Source organism: Psammomys obesus, unplaced genomic scaffold (assembly GCF_907164565.1).
Source record: "Psammomys obesus unplaced genomic scaffold, mPsaObe1.curated_primary_1811, whole genome shotgun sequence".
Lineage (NCBI taxonomy): Eukaryota > Metazoa > Chordata > Mammalia > Rodentia > Muridae > Psammomys > Psammomys obesus.
In genome coordinates, this window is record NW_026596143.1 from 3,069,958 (window position 1) to 3,090,296 (window position 20,339).

The window sequence follows — 20,339 nt, forward strand, 5'->3', positions numbered from 1 at the left end:
ACCTACCTCAAAAATTATCCCTGATTGGCTGAATAAAGGCCTACATGTGGGCAGGGCAGAAGAAAGGTAGTTAGAGCTAAGGTTCAAGGGCTTGGATCAGAAGGATCTCAGGAGGGGGATGGCGGAAGGGAGAGAGACAGGAGAAGAGAAGAGAGCAGAGTCACCCGCCATAGATTAGGGTAAGGAAGAATCATGTGGCCAGGAGGACTTTGCTCTGAGGATCCATTATGGAGAGAAGCAGCCAACATGAAAAGCTTCTGCAAGTATTTATGGGGACTATGGAGGGGAAGTAGCCCAGATAGAAATAATTAAAACAGATGGCATGGGAGGCATGGATTATTATCTGCCCCGCCCCAGAGTTTGAGGCATATTAATCTAACAGGTGTCTGTGTCTTTTATTGATATGATAGCAAGTTAAAAATAAGCACTATAACAATCATATGACTTAATAATATTAATAGACATTTACTACAACAGTATGTAGAAGTTTACTGTACTATTATTGGTACTTTTCACATACAGTATTTAAATTTTTCCATAATAAAAGTTTTTTAGCAAAAACTAAAACTCTATGCCCTGTGTGAGTTGGTCTGTAAGAGTCAGAATGCCCACCTAATAGTGATGAAAAAAATATTAAAGTACATCTCCTTTAAGGAATTGTTTACGCATACGTGTGAGTGCTTGCATGTATGTATCACGTTTGCCTGGTGCCCCCAGAGGCCAGAAGATGGAATTGGATCTCCCGAAACTGCGGTTACAAGTGGTTATAAGCCGCTTCTATGGTGCTAAATTCTTTACAAGGGCACCAAAGGCTCTGAGCCATCTGTCCAGCTCCAAACATTTCCTAAAGCACTAGATACACAGCAGCTGACAACTAACCCCATCTCTGTGACCCCATCTGTGGTCTCCCCTCTGACCCCAACTCTGTGGCTTAACTTCAGATGTTAGGAAGTCACGAAAAGTAACAAAGAGTAACTATTATAGAAAACATTTAAAGAACACTTAAACAATTTATCATTAGCAAACATTTATCATAAGCAAACTTGAAAAACTGAAGAAAGCTTCTAACCATCTTCTCTTTTGGGGGCAATGATTTTCAAGCCATGGTTTTCACAGCAATTATTTTCAAGATGCATCGTAACATTTTATATTTCTGGGCTTTGCCCAAAAAAAGAAATGTAATGTAAATGTAATGTTCAAATAATGTAAAGTAGAATCTGGGAGTTAAAATAGCATCCCAAAGAATTCTGTTATAGGTGATCTTTGAATACGACATTTGAAAACAACATCTTTAAGATCTTAAGTTTCCAGTCCCTAGCAGTATCAGAAAACCAAATTAGCCATTTGAGTGATTAGTGGTAATGTTGGTTGGTTGGGTTTGTTTTGTTTCTTAGACATTATCAGGAAACTGAACTAGACCTTCAAGTGGTTATTGTGGTGTTTTGTTTTGTTTGAATTTTTGCTACAAAGACTCCAGTCTCCTGGGAAAGTTAAAGGAGGGCAATGTCCTATAATTCTGTGACTCTGGGAACAATAGTCTATAGAACCCTCTGACCAGATACACAGTCTGAGTTTCCCTTTGTCATCAAAGACATCTAATGCTCAATATTTAACATAAATTAGGGAATACAATTTAAGTGCAGGAGCATCTGGAAGCTTCCTCACAAAGCACTTTTTTTCTTTAATCCATTTCCTCGGAGCCAAGCTACAAGCCCTGAGATGTGAGATCGTCACCATTGATCAGCAATGCACACAAAACCATTCCTGCTTTCAAAAATGGAACACCACAGAACAAAAGGAAAGCAGGCGTTGTGGTAACATTTGAGACAGAATCATTGACTTCTTCACAATTTTATGTCTGGAGTACAATGCCAGAAACATTGATAAGCACTTTGAGTCTTTCCACAATGTGGAAATGTCAGAATTTATTGAATAATAAATTTACAAAGTTTAATGGTTCCTTTTTAAAATGGTTATTTTATGTGCATTGGTGTTCTGCCTCCATCTGTCTGTGTGAGGGTGTCAGATCCCCTGGAACTGGAGTTACAGACAGCTGTGAGCTGCCATGTTGATGCTGGGTATTGAACCTGAGTCCTTTGGAAGACCAGCCAGCGCTCTTAACCACTCAGCAATCTCTTTAGCCCAAGTTTAGTGATTGAGTGGCAGTAATTTGCCATAAAAATCTGTCTACCTTGGTATCTTGGACTAGGAGAGTTCCAGTTTTTGTCTGTTTTGTTTTTTGTTTCTGGGGTTTTTTTGTTTGGTTTGGTTTTTTGGTTTTGGTTTTCCAGACAGGATTTCTCTGTGTAGCCTTGTCTGTCCTGGACTTTGTAGACCAGACTGACCTCAAACTCACAGGTCTCTGCCTCCCTTAGTGCTGGGACCACAGGTGTGCGCCACCACGCCCAGCTGAATTCAAGTCTTTTATTCCAGTCTTAATTAACTCAAATATCACATGCATACAGAAATCCACTTATGTGACTTTATACATATACATGGAGTACAGAATGAAGTTAAAGACTGAAGCAAAGTTCAAGTGGTTTAAGGAGTGGACCAAGTTTGTCTTGCTAAGACAATGAACCAGACTGGAAATCAGGTTTGAGAAAAAGGCTGCAAAAAACAGCTGCATTGTGAATAAGCCAAACTGGATCCAGAACAGGAAATGGAGGATTAGATCCAGGTCCCAAAATATGAAGAGGTGGCGGGGTAAGCAGTGGAGTACACTTAGTTAACAGTGGGAAACAGGAGTCAGGAACTCCTTGGTCCTTGACACACACTTACGCCCAACTCGAAAGACCCCCAAAAGACCACCAGGGGTCAAGTCCATTGCAAAACACACAAGGATCTTTATTCGCAGCTCAATCTGGGACTCTCACAGACACCAAGGCATTGGTATTCAGCAGAGAGTCCCGAGCTCTGGATTGTAGGTGATTTATAGGCCCCAGTCCCTCCCAGAGCACCCAAAGCAGAGGGATTCCAGCCTAGCAAGCTTCCAATGGTTAAAACAGAAAAGGAGAGGCTACGTTTCAGAAACGATTTGCAGTGGGAAGTGCTACAACCATGAACAGTTCTGGCTTTCTTTGTTCTTTCTCTTGCGGGGGTTGGGGGGGGAGCGGCAGGCTTTGGGCTAAGAGGGGTGATGAGCTCAGTCTGTGCTATTTTCAGAAGCAAAGCTACAAGTTGGAACGAGTTGGGGGCCATCTGGGCTGGTTTCCTGGCAACGATATCTCTCATGAGCAGCAAGGTCAGCTCTTCCCTGCAGTTGGCTGGATCTCTCTAGAAGCAGCAAGGTCAACTGGCCTGATATGTTTTAAACTTTTTAGCTCAGTAACCCAAGGAACCTAATTTTTAATGCTCTGGCCAGGTATTCTATGATAGGTTGGTATAGAGGCAGGTCACTGTGGTGTTAAGGATCTGAAACTTTATGGGGTTCAGACAAGAGTTACCCTCTTTCACCATCTTTTCTGCCCCATAAATTCCTGGGCCTGGTTCTCCTGATATGATCTTGATATGTCCATGTGTTCCTGCCTCCCAGTTTCATTTCTCCCTAATTAATTCATAGGGTGACTCCCTTTGAGTCTGTGTAAGTACAAATTCCAGGAGTTCTTGGATAGGGCCTACAATAACCCAGGCTAAGCCATTGGCTTCTCTTCTCTCCAGCTTTACAAGCTCCCTGCTCCATTTGTTGGCAAAGCACGTCTCCCACTCCACCCTCCCCCACACGCAAACAAATCAACTTTGCGTTCCCACAGAGAGAAACCGTCAGATCAAACCGAAAGTCTGTTTCCCACCTTTCCTAACTCTTAGGTATTCCTAAAATAAAGGTTTGCTCTGCCTTTTCAGCTTCAAGAGCTGAGACCTGAATATTAAGCAACCATAAGGCAGATTTAAAGGGGAAAGTTTGTTTCACAGGCTTAGCAAGGCTCCAAAGAAGGGAAAATCTAACTGGCTAGGTCTGAGAGCCTATGGGGCATTTTAACAAGAGGGAATACATTTTGGGAAAGTGACTAGATGGAAAAAGTTCGGGCTTTCACAAGGAAACTAAAGGAAGATAAGGGTATAATTCTGTAATATTTGTACAGACTCCAATTGCTTAGAGACATCTGTCTCTTCCTCAGAAATGAAAATATTTGCAGATGGGAAGAAAATTGTGTTGCAAATACCTTTTTATGTAACACAGGGAAGTTCCTTTACCTTTACAAGGAGAAACTTATGCTCTGCTTTTGTACAGAAAAGAGGAGAGCAGCCAGTTCCTCTTCTGTCTTCAGCTGAAGTAATCTTTATGCCGAAGTGGTATATTTTGGAGTGGAAATCCTAACTAGCGAGTATCTGCGTTGCACTCTTACTTTTTGAGTATTCTCTTTCTAGTTTGCAAGCCACCCGAGGGCAGAAACTACACCTGGTTTTTGCTCATCCTAATGCCTACCCGGTTTCCCAGCATATGATATGTGGGAAGCTTACATAAATATATTGGATCTCTGCGGGGGCTTCCTCGCCCCCATCCCTCTTGTCACCAAGAAGAGACTCCCAAGAGGATGCATCTTTATTAGCCCCATCCATGCCTCGGCCCGCTGCACCCAAATGGGGGCGCGGGGAGGAGGGCTTCATCCGAGTCCCGATCTGTGTAGGAACCCGAGGAGAGAAGCAGAGACCCTCCGTTTCCCGTGTCGCAGACTGGCCGGCGAGAGGAGGAATGGGCTCGCCGTGCGGACGGTGAAGTGAGCCCGCGAAGTGAGCCCGCGAACACACCAGCCGGGTCTTCACGAGCTCCTCAAGCTCTTTCTCCCGAGCCCCGGGGGAGACTTCGGGGCAGGCGCTGCTTCCCGGGAACCGCAGACCCGCCCCGCACGTCCCGGCCGGCCCCGCAGCCGCGAAGGAACAAGGCCGGCCCCGAACCGGCCCCGCGTGCCCTCCACGCCCCCGCGCGAGCCGGCGGCGGAAGTGCAGCGTCGTGCACTTCCGGGTGTTGTCTGGCCGCTGCCGCGCGTCTCGGGTCTCCCGGCCACCGCCCGGGTCGTGGAGCCAGGAGCGACGTCACCGCCATGGCGGGCATCAAAGGTGGGCCTGGGGGGCGCGGGCCGCGGGGACGGGGCCGCGGGGACGGGGCGGGGCGGCGTGGGGACGAGCCAGCCCGGCTCCTCTGGCGGTCGCGCTCTGCCCCTGGACCAGAACCGGGCGACCCAGCCACCGACGCGTTCTGCGCGAGTTTGCACCCACAGACAGTGAGGGCTGCGGTCGGGAGGGATGCCGTGCACGGCACACCAGCGCGGTTTCCCACGCGAGGCGCGAGCGCGGTCCTCCCCGAAGCCTGGGCTCTGCATCCGCTCCCGGGATACCGGTGCACCATCTTTCCCTGCCTCTGAAGCCGATGCATCTTGGTGTTCGGTGTTGGTACGGTGCAGCAGAGCCCGGATGCTAACCCAGGGTGCTTCAGGCTTGCTTTCCCCACAAGTGCAAGTTGACACTTTTTTAGTTGTGGCTGTTCTTAAAAGATAAGGTAACTTACACCTGGAGGAAAGATAACTTATCTGTTCCTGTGTTTTCTTCAGAGAGAGGGGATTTTTGCCCTGTAGCCTTGCCCTGGGGTTAGAAGCAAAGTTTTCTGTTTACTTATCAGCAGATCACTTTGCTTTCTTGACCTGCTTTGTACAATAGTCAGCCTAGTAGGAAATAAAAATAGTTGGAGAGTGGTACTTCCACCTCGTTGGTAAGGGCGATTTTTGGTTGAGCTCTTCCTCGGGGTCACGTTTTTTTTTTTCCGGTGTCTCGTTTATTTTATGCCTGAAAAACATTTCGTTTCTCAGAGAGAACCTTGTCATCTGAGCAACTAAGATACTTTAAGATCTCTTTTTGAGCTATAATAGACCGTGTCAGATCCGAATGTGAAGGGAAGTTATTGTAAAATGCTGTAGTTCTTAGGATGTTGCCTGTGTTCCTCTAAAGAAAATAGCCGTGTGAGTCTCCAAATCTGGGTAACGTTAATCTGGTGACAGTGACTTCGACCGAATTTGATTTACTTTTTAAAGATTTCAATGTGTTTTAAAGTTACGATTGTTTAGCAAGATATTTCTTCCTTTTGGCCTTTATATTGCCTTTTTATTAAGGAGTGTTGCTGTAGAGACTGTTACATATTTCTTGAGATAGTTGCCTGTTACTTTGTGGTGAATTATATTTTCTGTTAACTCCCAGACTGGGGAACTTGACCCCTTCACCTGTGTCTTTGTAGCCACAGAACCATCATCACCTGAAGAATTCACTAGAGAATCTTTGCTAGGTAATTGGGCTGTTCCGTCCCTGGGCCGGAGGCTCTGGGAGTAGAAACCACACTCCTGTATGGTTCATCTTCCAAATGTTGCATCACTCAATGACTATGAATTCTTACCTTACTGGTGTGTCACTTAGGACGCCATTTATATAAAATAAGCCGCAGAGTTGCCAATGTCATAAGACTGAAGAAACATTACTGGTTTGGGGAGCAGTTAATTTACTCTTGACTGCTTTTTATCTGTAATGACTTAAGAGATGAGATGTCGAATGAGTTGTTTTGAACCTCTTTTAAATATTGAGCATTGAATGCATGGAAATATGACCCTGGGGCATTTTGATTCCCCCAAACAGTTCCACAGGGCTTGCTTTCTCTCACGTGAGTACTTGAAAGGGATTTGATTTTGTATAAATATAAACGCATTGGTAATTTAATGGGCTGGAGAGATGGCTCAGCTTACTGCTCTAACAGAAGAGCCAAGTTCAGATCCTAGCACCTTCCCAAAGCAGCTCACAAAGGCCTGTAACTCCAGCTTGGTAGGCACCTCACTGACACATACAAAACACACACACACGTAAAAAAAAGTGAATATTGTAAAATAATAATTTTCTTACAGCATTGATAGAGTAGCTGTAATAGAAACTTGAGTTTTAAATGTGTTTCAGTGCCAGAACCTTATCCTTTGGTTGCTTGATTTCTTTATTTTAAAGTCTTTTAGGTTGACTTTGTGTATTTGCTCTTTTGGAGACATTATTTAGTACAGGCTAACCTGGAACCCACACTGGACCTGCCTCGGCCTTCTTGCTAGGATCGTGGGCATGTGCCTCTACACGTAGATTCTCATTGTTTTCCCTTTTTCCTCCTCTTCATTAAACTAAGCTTCATTTTTAGTTGGGTTTTTTTATTTGATTTGTTAGTTGTTTTGTTTTTGTTTTTGGTGGTAGTGGTGGGTTTTGGTTTCTTACAGACAGGGTTCTCTGTGTAGCCCTAGCTGTGCTGGAACTCTCTGTAGACCGTGTTAGCCACAAACTCAAAGATCAACCTGCCTCTGCCTTCCAAGTGCTGGGACTAAAGGTGTGCACCACCTTTAATCCAGCCCAGCCCAGTCCTGTCTTTATTTTTATTTTCTGTAAGGGGTAAAATATATGCAGTGGCATCTCTTAATGGTAAGCATCTCTCCTGCTGGGTTTGGATGGCACAGCCTTGTGCAGCTCCAGCCCCTGGCACACACTGGAGAAACCCCTCCCCAGGATACCCAGCCCCACTGTCCTGTTTCCTCCCCTATTAGCCCAGCCTCTATCCTTCACTCAGACAGTTAAGACTGTATTCAAAGAACTTGGACCTTATTTTCTAAGAGTCTAACTGTTGGCGGCTGGAGTCAGTAGTTAAGAGCACTTGCTGCTCTTGCAAAGGATCCAGGTTGGGTTCCCAGCAGCACACACATAATTGCTGGTAACTGTATGTAACTCCAGCTCCAGGGAATCCAACACTCTCTTCTAGTCTCTGTGGGCACCAGGCATACACACAGTGCACATTCATACATACATATATACATACATACAGGCGAAACGCCCATATATTTAAAAAATCCATTTAAAAAAAATAATCTAGATGTGTGTTCTCTGTCACAGAGTAGACCATCAGACATCTTAAGGTCCCCAGGCTTCCTCTTGCTGAGAGGGAAGTCTTTTTTGAAAAAGGCCTTCTTTTTTCTCTGCCTGACTTAAAATGTTTCCCCAGTCTCCTGTAGGGGCCCATTTGTTGACCACATGCAGGCCTTTCATCTACCACTAATTTCAGTGTGGGAAACAAAATATCAAACCTACAAAGTTTCACATCATAAGACACAGTCAGGGCGGTCCCTTTGGGGAGGAAAGCCTTTCTGGGCTCCCACACTGGCCTGGGACTTGCTGTATAGCACAGGCTCCCCTGAACACCTGTTCTTCCTGCCTCTCCCTCCTCAATGCTAAGTACGGATCCACCATACCTAGCTTTAGAGTTTGTTGTTGGGTCGCTGGGCTTATTGTTGTTCCTGTTGTTGGTTAATTGGTGTCTCAGGTACCTCAGGCTAGCCTGAAGCTTGCTGTGTGTTCAGGATCACCTTGAACCCTGCTGATGCTTGTTCCTCCAGCAGAACAAGCATCCTGAGTAAATGACTTCTGGATAAGCTCTGTGTCTTTGTAAAATTTACAGTGGTGAACTTATCTGACAACTGCATTTCAGAGACTATGGGGTTTTTTCTTCAGAATGTCCTTTTTAAAAGTATCTTCAGTGTTTGGGAACTTGCTTGCTTTTCAGCTTCTCTTTCTCTCGCCCTCTCTCTTTCTCTCTCAAGACAGGGTTTTTCTGTGTAGCCTGGCTGTCCTGTAACTCACTCTATAGACCAGGCTGGCCTCAAACACAGAGATCTGCCTGCCTCTGTCTCCCAAGTGTGAGCCATCCCGGCCCGGCAGTCTTCTTCATTAGTAAGAGGAAGAACTGAATTAAATCCATTACTGAGGTAACTAGTTAGTGCCTAGCAGGGGCCAGGACACGATGCTCCAGAAGGCTACATTCATTCTACAGTTGTTACTGAGTGTGTGAGCTGGGGCATGGGTGTCAGAAACACAAAAGGAGCTTTAGGAAGGAAAGATGAGTGGCTTCGGGGACTGATCGCTGAGCTGCCTGCAGTCGAAGGCCCCAGAACGCACCTGCGCCTCTTTCTTTCCTTGACTATCTGCCCAGTCTTTGCCTCATCAAAGATGCCTGGTCAGGAGCCTGCATGCCCACCCCTTATCCTACTGCTTGTGTTCATCACTGGACATTTGTTTTTGTTTTTTTTTTAATCTTTAACTTCTTTAAGAATTCGTATTTACTGAACAAACAGAATGTTCAATCTCACTTTCTCTTTTTTTTTTTGTTAAGTGTTTATTGAACACATACTGTATGCCAGGCGCTACACAAAATCCTGAGGATACAGAGATAAATAAAACAGAAGATTATTCTTAAAAGGTTCCCATCTTTGCAAGAGACCACACATAAGGCCCATGGACACATACCTAGTTCAGAGAACAAAAAGCAATTAAAGTGAAAATGCTTAGGTTGAAGGTGGCCACAGGAGGACTCAGCAACTCTAAAACTGATGCAGACTCACTGTTTGCTTGGTTGCTTGTTTTTGAGATTAGGGTCTCAAGTAACCCAGAATGGCCTTGAAGTCTAATTCAATATATAATGAAAGCTGCCCTTAAAATCCCGATCCCCACCTGCTTTCACCTCAAGAGTCCTAGGATTACCAGAGGGCACAACCACACCCCGTCACTGTTCATTATTTTATGGGCTAGCACGATGGCTCATCAGCAGGTGCACACAGATAGTGTACAATAAATAAAATGTGATCATTTTAAAAGGCTGTTTTCCCTTTCCCTCTAGAATGTAAACACCATGAAAGCAAAAGCAGCACTGGGGCGTCCCCTCCCCCTCCCTGCTGGTCTTCAGTAGCAGGAAGGACCCAGGCAGCACACACTCAGAGCCCAGTGTAGAGTGCTGTTGATTTATCCAGGGGTCCTGGGGGTAGAATCGAGAGCCTCAAGCACACTAGTTGAGCATTGTACCCCTGAGCTAGTTCAGAGCCCTCCATAAATCAAGAAGTAATAAATTCAGTGGCAGAGTTGGTGTAGCTCTGAGGAACACATGACTTCTTGAGTTGACATCTGAGGGGAGTCATAGCTGGAGGAGAGACAGAGCAGGGTGGGAGAGACAGGAGCTTGAGGGAGCCAGTGAGATCCTTGCTGGGTCCCCAGTGTCTGCTGTGCGTTTGTCGTCAGTGAGTATTTCCTGAACGAATGAAGAACTGTGATGTGGGAGAACAAACACGCTCAGAGGCCTTGGAGGTGAAGTAGCCTCTTTCCAGAAGAGGAAAGAGGGCGGTGTCAGAAGCCAGGAGGACTTTATTGCCTGTGTGGCCCAGGCAGGGACTGTAGACTGGACCCTGAGGGACAAGAGGGAAACTCCGTGCTCTCCTGTAGTTGCTGCGCTCCCTGTAAGCCTGAAATGTCGTTTGCTGTTTACAATAAAATAAACATTCGCTTGACTTCTTCCCTCGGTTACTGGAAATATATAAACTATACTGACGTTAAGAACTCAGTACAAGTACAGTAAGTTCACCGTGTTGTATTCAACACTCTGGCGAACACCGAGTCAGCCAAGACACTGTCCGTATCCATCCTCTCTCTCCTGTTAAGCAGACTCTGACCCCTTCCACACGAATTTTGGGTTGTGTGTGCTGCAGTTTTTAACCCGGCAAATTTTAGGTCCTCACATACACTTTGGAGTTTAACTTTCCTGTTAAGGTTAGATCGTACTAGTTTTTTAAAAAGTTAACTTTCCGGGCCTCTGAAATGGCTCCACGGGTAAGAAGGAGTGCTTGCCGCTAAACCTGGTGACCCGTGTTCAGTCCCCAAACCCCACATGGTTTGGGAGAGAGCAACTGCACGTCATGCTCTGACTTCCGCATGCACACACCCTAAATAAATAAATTTAAATAATAAATGTAACAAATCTTACGAAGTCATCCCCTTAGCCACTGAGGATGCAGAAATGCAAGCTGTGGAGAAGTTAAATGGATCACGTTTCTCTTGGCTGAAATCTAGATCATTGGTTTACATAATAAAGTTGTTTCTCACTTTGAAGTACACTGTCCCGGTTCCGGGACCTTCCAGGGTGTCTCTTACGGTAGGAGGCATCTTCCTTCTGTGCTGTGGGAAGACCGTGGGGCGGTACCATGTCTGCCTCGGGATGCACTGTCAGCCCACAGATCTCCTGGGAGTTAGGGAACCGGCAACAAAGTAACTGCTGTAAACTGTAAAGACTAACAGCATCACATGATTACAATAATTAACTCCACTAAGGTCAACCAAGAAGTCTATGCAGAAAATCTCTCTTTTGTTGTTCTTGTTTGTTTTGTTTTTCGAGACAGGGTTTCTCTGTCTCGACAGAGACAGGCATGCACCACCACGCCTGGCTAGTAAATCTCTTTCTTGTCCTTTAAAATTGATAATAACAACAAGGCAGGCATGGTGGCATATAACTCTAATCCCAGCACTCTAGGAGGCAGAAGCAGATGGATCTAGTTTGAGGCCAGCCTGGTCTACATAGCAAAGGCCAGGTCAGCCAAGGCTACTCAGTGAGACCCTTTGTAATTAAAAAGAACTAATTTTTAAATAATTAAAACGAAAAAGCGTATCATAAATAAACTACCCGTGGTCGTGCAACCTTCTCTCTCAGTTTTGTGCTTTTCTGTTTCAGTTTTGGTGAGGCTCTTCTGTCCCTCGCTTCCTCCTCCCTCACCCTCTCTCCTTTGTGTGTACCATTGTGTTTCTGTTTTGGTGAGGCTCTTCTGCCCCTTCTTCCTCCTCTCCTCCACAGGAAAGAGTGCTGTGTGTGGTGGGTGTGTAGGTCAGGACAACTTAAGAGTTCATTTTCTTCTTCCCTTTCCATGTGGATTCCAGGAAATGCCTCAGCCTGCGTGGCCAGGTGCTTTACCCACTTGTGGATTAAGTATGTTAATGGGGATGGGGAGAGAGGTGAGCATTAACGCTGTGAGTCTTAATAGTCCTGAGAAATGGAACCAGTAATTGTGTGTGCTGTTTGTTAGCAGTGGGGCAAAGCTGGCATACAGGTTGTGTTCCTTACTGGGAGTTCTTGGAACCAAATGTGTTTCACCTGTGGATTTCTTCAGACTTCTGAGCCTTTCAAGGGATTAAGGACAGTGCTCAACCTCTATGGCATAGTTTTGTTTTGTGGGTGCCATAGAAGCTTATTCTGAAACTGTGTAATTGGCAGTTTTGAAGACAGTTCACATTTCATTTTGTTTTTTGATATTGGGTCTTACCCTGTAGCTCAAGCTGACCTTTAGTTTGTTGGAATCCTCCTGACTCTGTCCCTGAGTGCTGAGATTAATTGCTCCCTTTTGTTTTGTTGTTGTTGGTTGGTTGGTTTGGTTTTTTTTCTTTTGTGTTTCTGTGTGTAGCCCTGGCTGTCCTGGAACTCACTCTGTAGACCAGGCTGGCCTCGAACTCAGCGATCTGCCTGCCTCTGCCTCCAAAGTGCTGGGACTGAAGGTGTACACCACCATTTGCCCTGCTAACGGTTCACTTTTGAAGGTTGAGTTTGTCTCCCTTCTTGGATTCCAGGGCCTGCTCAGCCTGGTGTGAGGGTGAATAAAGCTGGCACTATCCTGGCTTAACTGATCTCTCTGCGGCTTTTGTTTGTTTTGCAGCCTTAATTAGTTTGTCCTTTGGAGGAGCAATTGGGCTGATGTTCTTGATGCTGGGATGTGCCCTTCCAATATACAAGTATGTAACTGTTTTTTCTTTTTGAGTATTTAAAGGTAAAATTCTTCTACTAAAGCTTCTTACTACATGCTCTGTTTTCTGCTATACAAATAGTGCAGAGAAATGTTCATTTACCAACATAATCCTCTTCTGAAGATCATCACTTCAAATTTATCTGTAAAGATACTGGAATGCCAGGGCAGAGAGATTTTTGGCCATGACCTGCTTCTGTAATGGCCCGGTGACAGAAACTCAGCCCTGCTACCTGCTGATAATTTGCCCACAAAATCTAAAACATCTTTATACGGACAGTAATATAGGCGGCTTCTGAAAACAGCTGTAGGTGATTTCTTTCCCTAGAACGTGACGAATTTTCCACTGAGACACTGCCCATGCTCACTGACAGTCTGCCTGCTCCAGCCGCCCAAGTTCTAGAATTCCAGGTATTCATCACCATGCCCAGTATAGAAAACTTGTAAAATTAGGATTTAAGTAACTAACTAACTTGGTTTTCAAAAGACTAATGTGAAGGGGACCACAAACAGAAGGAGAGAGATTGTGTCGCTAATAAGCACGTGAAAACATACTGAACTTCACTCCAAACTACATGAAATCTACTGGTGAGGAGAAAGGAAGTGAGCTGGCAGGCACTACAGGGTGCCAGCAGGACTAAGTCTTGGGGAGGGGGTTTAGGAAGTGGGCAGTTGCTGTTTCTTGAAACTAGTTTGCCTGTATCTTGTAGTTCCTTGAACTTAGAAATCTTCATTCAAATTCCCTTGCAAATGCTTACAAAGATAAATATAGTAGGTAAGAATATTGCGATTTACAGTTGCTATGTCTATAATAGCAAAAATGGAAAACTGATGACATCACAAATGCCCATCCAAAGCTAAACCATGGGGCATAGTGGATAAAGCACTTGCAACAGAAACACGAGGACCTGAGTTCAAATTCCCAGACCCAGTGTGGCAGCACATGTCTGTAATTCCAGTGTTCCTCCAAAGAGAGGAAAGTGAAGACGGGAGAATCAGTAAGCTTTGCAGACCGGTGTACACATCAGCAAAGACCTGGTCTCAAACAGTGAGGTAGGTAAGAAATGACACCCAGGGTTCTTCTCTGACATCTGTACACTGTGGCACAGAGCATCTGCATTGACGCACACACTTGTGAAGATGTAGAGGGTGGAGAGACCAGTTAGAAAGTGCCTGCTGTGTAGGCATGAGGACATGTTTCCAAACCCCTCACCCATATGCAAAAGCAGAGGACCAGGGTCTGTGTTTATAACCCCAGGGCGAGGGTCCTGCTTTGGATGGGCTTTTGTGATGTCCTCAGTGTTGCATCTTTGCTATTACAGACAAAGCAACTGTAAATAGCGATATTCTTCCCAGGGCACGTAGCCTAGCCTGTGTGACAAACCCCAGGTCAGTGAGCAGCCCTGTCTCAAACAAAAGATAGGGTCTGAAAAGGACTGGCACCCAGGTTGTTACCTGACCTCCAGACCAGTGCACAGACATGCACACGTACCAGTGCGCCCAGACATACATGTTCTAGAAAACAGATCATTGTACGCCCTTCAGGGTCGATATTAACTAGCTTTAAGGAATAAGGAAAGACTGTAAATCCATAAATGCTATTATATACAGTTTCATCTTGGTCAAATTTGTATGGATTGTGGAGGGTCCCAAGAAGCTCCTTAGAAAGGTTTAAAAAAAAAAAAAAAAACAAAGTACAGGTTGGAAAGCTTTTGTTTTTTTATTTGTGTGTGTGTTTCTATATTGTATGGATTTTTTTCTTAAGCATATATTCCACTTAGAGTCTTTTTTACTTTCTTAAAATGTTTCAGAAAAGATTAAGAAAAACATAACAGAGGCTAGAGAGGTTGCTCAGTGCCTACTGGCTGCCCTTCAGAGGACCTGGGTTCAGTTGCCCGGCTCCCATGTGGTACCTCACAACCACCTGTAACTCCAGTTCCAGGAGATACAGCACCCTCTCCTGGCCTCTTCGGGTACTGTATACACTTGGTGCACACAAATTCATGCAAATCGCTGGCATAAAATTAAGTCTTTTTGGCCTGGTAGTAGCAGCACACACCTTTAATCCCAGCTCTGGGAGGCAGAGGCAGGAGGACCTCTGCATTCAAGGCCAGCTTTGTCTACAGAGCGAGTTCCAGGACAGCCAGGGCTACACAGAGAGACCCTGTCTTGAAAAAACAAACAAAATCTTTTTTAAAAAAGAAAACATAACAGATAACTCTAGTAAATTTCCACAGTGTGTAAAATTAAGCTTGTCAATTTTAAAGACCATTTGTTTCTTGTAAAATTTTTTAATAACTGGTTAAACCATGACAGAGAGGTGGGAAGAGTTTCTCTGTCCCCTTTACACAGCTTCCTTCACTGCAGTTCCCAAAGCCAGAAATTACATCCACACAGCACGATTAACAACGACTAAAAACTGTGTTTTGCAATGCTGTTATGTCCTATATTCTGATTTAAGGGAAGCATGGGTGTTTTAACATTATGGTAAGGCAGATGTCAAAGGCATGAATCTCTAATCTTTAAAACAATATTCTTATTTTCAGTATGTTTCCTTATAAACTAAAGGGAGATAATTTTTTTTTTTTGGCCCTTAATTTATAAAGCATTTTGTGAGACATTTTTAGTAATTGTGCTGTAATTAAATATAGGGATGAATTGACTCTTCTCACATGAGCTTGTGGCTTTGTTCTCAGCTACAGCCTGTGTAATATCGTGTAATATTCCTCTGGTCTTTAAACAAAAGGATATTCAGTGTATTGGAAGGTGACATAGCTGACCAAAAAAACTCAACTAACTCTGTTTCTTTTCCAGCCAATACTGGCCCCTCTTTGTTCTGTTTTTTTACATCCTTTCACCCATTCCGTACTGCATAGCAAGAAGATTAGTAGACGATACGGATGCCATGAGCAATGCTTGTAAGGAACTCGCCATATTTCTCACAACAGGCATTGTCGTCTCAGCCTTTGGACTGCCTGTCGTATTTGCCAGAGCACATCTGGTGAGTTTGCCGTATTCTGTGAATGCTTTTATATCAGGCTGATCATTTTTTTCCTTAAAAGTTTTGTTGCCTAAAAGACAGATGCGAGACATCAGGATGCAGAGGACAGATTTAAAAAAAGAAAAAAAAAACAGCTCTCTGTTTTTGCTGTCGGGTTGAAAGTGTCGGAGGGTGTGGCTTGGGTCTGCAGCACAGAGGGCCCTGAAAATGTGCAGTGCATCTTTAGGCCTGCCCTGTAAAACCGAAACCAGCCGGGCTCCTCCCTCTCGATGTGCAGCCCGTTAATACAGTTCTTCTTGTGCAGAAGAACCATAAAACTATTTGCATTGCTGCTTTACATACCCTACCCCATGAAAGGGGCGTTTGCCCACACACACAGGTTGAGAACCACTAACATGAGACAGAGAGGGGTGAAAAGTTTGTCGTCTGCATCTGGGAAAGTGTGAGAGAGGAGAAAGGGCAGATTCGGCACCCAGCCACACCTCCAGACCTGGAAAGGTGGAGTAAGGGGCAGAGACGCTTGTGGCTGAGGCGCTTTTTCCCTCTGCCAGTTCACAGAAAGCCCCGGTATGTTTTCACCACTTAGAGTTCAGTCTCTGCTCCAAACAAGGTTTTAGACTAAGAGTAACTTCCTTTGTAAGCAGTAATTGTAGAGAGTTCCAGGGGCAGGGCGCACCCTGCCCAGGGTCTGGGGTGCACCCCCAGGGCTGCAGACAGAGCCAAACGAAGCTACAGTGGACATCAGCAAAGCTCAGCTTGGACCGGAATAATCATCACCTCCTAACTGTCCACTTTGCAATCAGTGGCAAATAAAAACGCACTGCAAGTTGCTTTACCCGAGATCAGGCTTGGCCAGTACACAGCGTCGATTTGCTCCTCGTCGCCCTTGCTTGCACGCCTGCTGACTTTGTCTCTCCCCCTGCCGCAGATCGAGTGGGGAGCCTGCGCACTGGTTCTCACGGGAAACACGGTCATCTTCGCGACTATCCTCGGCTTCTTCCTGGTCTTTGGGAGCAGCGATGACTTCAGCTGGCAACAGTGGTGAAGGGAGCTACTGAACTGTTGTCATGGGGACTTGTGTCGTCCGTTGGCCGTCCGTGCACAGGAGGGGCCGTGACCCTGAGTTGCGTGTCAAGCCTCTGGGGGTGTCCTAGGTGCTCCCTCTCACTATTGTACACCTACTGTTTCCACGGGGACTTGCTAAGGATTAAAAGGATTTTCTCTTTTGGAAAAGCTTGACTGGTTTCCCACTTCTCTATACTATATGCTTTCCATGACGTCCTGCTGAATCGAAACCACTTCCGTGTTTTCCCTGTTGAGTTGTTTTTAAATCAGTATGCAATGTTAAACATTTTTAAGATGTAATAACCATTTGCATTGGTTTAGGAATTCAGAACTTCTGGCTGTATTATGGGCTAAAGTACATATTTTCTCTAAAAATCAGTTACTCTCCATTATAATATATATATAGATATATATGAGTAAGTTTTTATTCAGTCAGGATGACATCACTCCCAGGTGACTGCAAACATGCAGAGCGTTGGCATAGCTTGTACACTAGTTACTCAGTGCAAAGATAGCTGCATTTATGCCTCAGGGGGCCAAGGAGTGCTGCCCATGCCCTCCCCAAGGGATGCTGGTGTTACTGGCAGACAGGTGTTTTATGAATTGAAAATTATTTTATGGAACTGCCACAAAAGAATGCTCTTCTCCTCAGTTGTTAGGAGACTTTGTGTTAAACTTTAAGGTACAAGTGTAAACACAAGTTTGGGGATACAGTTTGTATTTGTGATAATTACGGTCAAAGCAAGTGAGTTGGCGTGTCGGAAGAAGCGACATGGAAATGCCCCTGTTGGAGAGCCGCTTCTGTGCAGGGTGGTGAGCCTGGCCCTCCGTCGGCCTCTCAAGGTTTGGAGGGTGGAATGGACCTGCATGGGACACCTGCGTTTGCACTGTAGATACTCAAAACCTTTCCTCTGCTCCCTCCTTTTAACTTATTTTGTACATTGTGTATATGAAGTAAAAGAACTTTTCAAATATAGTTTAATAACACTTAGAACTGTTTGACTACTAGGAAAACGATTGCTATGCCATCCACTCAGAGTGCTCCTCCCCACAAGGCCTCGGCGTGATTCACAAGTGACCTGTTGGTCTTGCAGGGGATCCGGGAACGAACAGTTATGAAACTTAGACCACGGTAAGAGTAGTCTCCTAACATTACAGCGTATTTTAAAAACCCCTAAGGCAGGTTTCCTGTATACCTCTTAACTCTCTGAGTTCTGGTTTCATCCTGCTAGATCTACTATTGTAAAGGTATTTATTGTACGAATTAATACTGAGTAGCCAAATCCAGCTGTGTCCAAGCTTCAACATAAACCCGACCAAAAACTTCCCAGTGGCCAGGCATGACCAAACCATAGCAGTCTTTTGCGTCCTCGATTCTCAGTACTTAATCCAAGAGCTGGTTATGAAAATGTTCGCGTTGATCTGACAGTATTTTGTGAGGACATTTGTTTGTATCTTCAGTCTGCTTATGTTAAAAAAAAAAAAAAGAAGTGTTCTGCCTTTAACTGAAAACGAGTAACCATGACAACTGTCTTTTGCTGTTTTTCTAGAGTTTATTTCTCAAAAAAAAAAAAAAAACAGGGGTTGGGGCATACACAAAGTTTTCTCGCCTTTTTACTAAAGATGCCTAAAGCTGAAGTTTTCATTTTGCTTTTGTTTGGCCTGACCATGTTTTATCACCTTTGACTGTGAGATGGGAAGCAGCAAGAAATGTTCAAATGTGGCCTGGCCGTTTGTGGGTTAGGCCAAAAGTGGCTTGCTGAGTGATGATGAAAGACTCTCGGGAGGATGTGCGTGCGCACGCGCGGTCAGAACGCTGCCTGCAGTCTGGAAGGGGCGGGAGGTTCCTTCTCTGCTCCTTCCCCTTTTTCTGTTCCCTTCGCAGATGCCGCGCTGCCCGCCTGGCGGTGGAGCCCTTTTCTAACAGCTGCATATTGTTTCTGGCACTGATTACCAGCGGCATTGCGTGTCTGCCTATGGCCCTGGCTCGGCAGTCCCGTCTCCGGTTTCTAGGCTAGTTACTTAAGAGTTTTCCATGAATGTGCACCAACACAACATTGCCATTCTGCTGTGGAGAGAAAGAAAACTTTTGACGGTGAAACAATAAAGGTTTTAAATATCCATCTCAGCCTGTGGGTGTTTTCATAATAAAGGTTCCGTCTCTGAAGTGCACTAGCCATTTAATAATGCGGCACAAAGCTAGATATGGTAGCATCACCTCAGTACTGGAGAGGCTGAGGCAGGAAGAGGATCAAGAGTGTGAGACTGCGTGGGGCTCCCCAGGACCCTGTCTAAAAGAATGTGCTAGAAAGCAAGCAGGCTAGCAGATCAAAGCTGCAGAAGGAACGTGAAACCATAGTAACAATACTGCCTTGAGCCTCCGTGACCTTGATGGCGATCAATGGCCTGAAACGGAGCCATATTTACACCAAGTGCAGACATTCCAGCTAAGCGCAGAGCCACGTCCTAACAACTAAATGTTATTAGTCTGTGCTGTAGACCCCAGGGCGCTTCGTGCTGCTACAGCTGGTGAGGAGTTCAAATTCCTATTTCTAGAGCTGGTGAGATAGTTCAGTGATTAAAAACACCTATAGTTCCGCCAGAAGACCTAAGCTCAATTCCTAGCATCCACTGCCTAAGTGCAGCTCTGGGGGCATCTTTAACTTCCTCTTCTGGCCTGTGCCATCACCCAGATAAGTGGCATGTACTTAGAACACACAAACACAAAAAAAAAAAAAAAAAAAAAAAAAAAACTTTGAGCTGGAGAGGTGGCTCAGTGGTTAAGAACCCCAGCTGTGTGCCTGGTCCAGTGGCACACACCTGTAATCCCAGCGCTCTGGGAGGCAGAGGCAGTCCTATCTCTTGAGTTTGAGGCCAGCCTGGTCTACAAATCAAGTCCAGGACAGCCAACGCTACACAGAGAAACCCTGTCTAGGGAAAAACAAAAAACACCAGCTGCTCTTCCAGAAGTCCTGAGTTCAGTTCCCAGCAACCACATGGTGGCTCACAACTATCTATAGTGTGATTTTTCATCCCTCTAATAATAAGTAAGGTTGTTTTTTTTTTTTAATTCCTATTTCTTACATACAAACTTGTGTTGTCCTTTGGTGAAGATTGAGAACTCTGTGAGCTGCAGGGGGGAGGGGGGCGGCCCAGTGTGTGGGGCACTTGCCTGCCTCACTTACCCAACCAAGGCTAATTCTGTACATCCTACTGAAAAAAGCCAGCCAGCTCCGGCTTTGTTTTAACCATTCAACAAAAGCACTAAGGAGCTCGTATGCTTGCGATTATTTGGAATACTTTCCTTTCTCATTGCTAAGTGAGGGTTGTGGGGGGGAGGACACTAACAGCCAGAGTTTAATCCTGGGGACCCACATGTGACAAGAGTGACCCAGCTCCTGCAAGTTGCCCTCTGACCTCCACCCACCCCCATTCACCTACCTGTATTCTCATACACAAGAATTCATTTTTTTAAAATTACAGGCCAGCAAGATGGTTCAGCAAGTAAAGGCTGACAGCCTGCGTTCTGTCCCCAAAACCAACATGGTAGGAATGAACTGGGGCCCTGGAGAGATGGCTTGGGGGTTAAGAGGATTTGGGTTCAGTTCCCAGCACCCCTTTGATGGCTTATAACCATTCATGGCACCCTCTCCTCACCTTTGTGG

At 45.1% G+C, this 20,339-nt stretch overlaps 1 protein-coding gene across 1 annotated transcript; it reads left to right on the forward strand.

Annotated features, from left to right (window-relative positions):
* Nucleotides 1-4,955: 4,955 nt before the first annotated feature.
* Nucleotides 4,956-18,797, forward strand: Leprotl1 (leptin receptor overlapping transcript like 1). Its single transcript, XM_055593316.1, has 4 exons — nt 4,956-5,058; nt 12,522-12,597; nt 15,423-15,609; nt 16,538-18,797. The coding sequence occupies exons 1-4, from the start codon at nt 5,043-5,045 to the stop codon at nt 16,652-16,654; spliced, it is 396 nt and encodes a 131-aa protein (XP_055449291.1). The 5' UTR covers nt 4,956-5,042; the 3' UTR covers nt 16,655-18,797.
* The last annotated feature ends 1,542 nt before the right edge of the window (nt 18,798-20,339 follow it).

What these genes read in the sequence shown, in the direction of transcription:
- Leprotl1 (XM_055593316.1), top strand. An exon ending in TGTGCCCTTCCAATATACAA is followed by an intron (nt 12,598 to 15,422) that starts GTATGTAACTGT and finishes TTTCTTTTCCAG; the next exon opens with CCAATACTGGCCCCTCTTTG. An exon ending in TATTTGCCAGAGCACATCTG is followed by an intron (nt 15,610 to 16,537) that starts GTGAGTTTGCCG and finishes CCCCTGCCGCAG; the next exon opens with ATCGAGTGGGGAGCCTGCGC.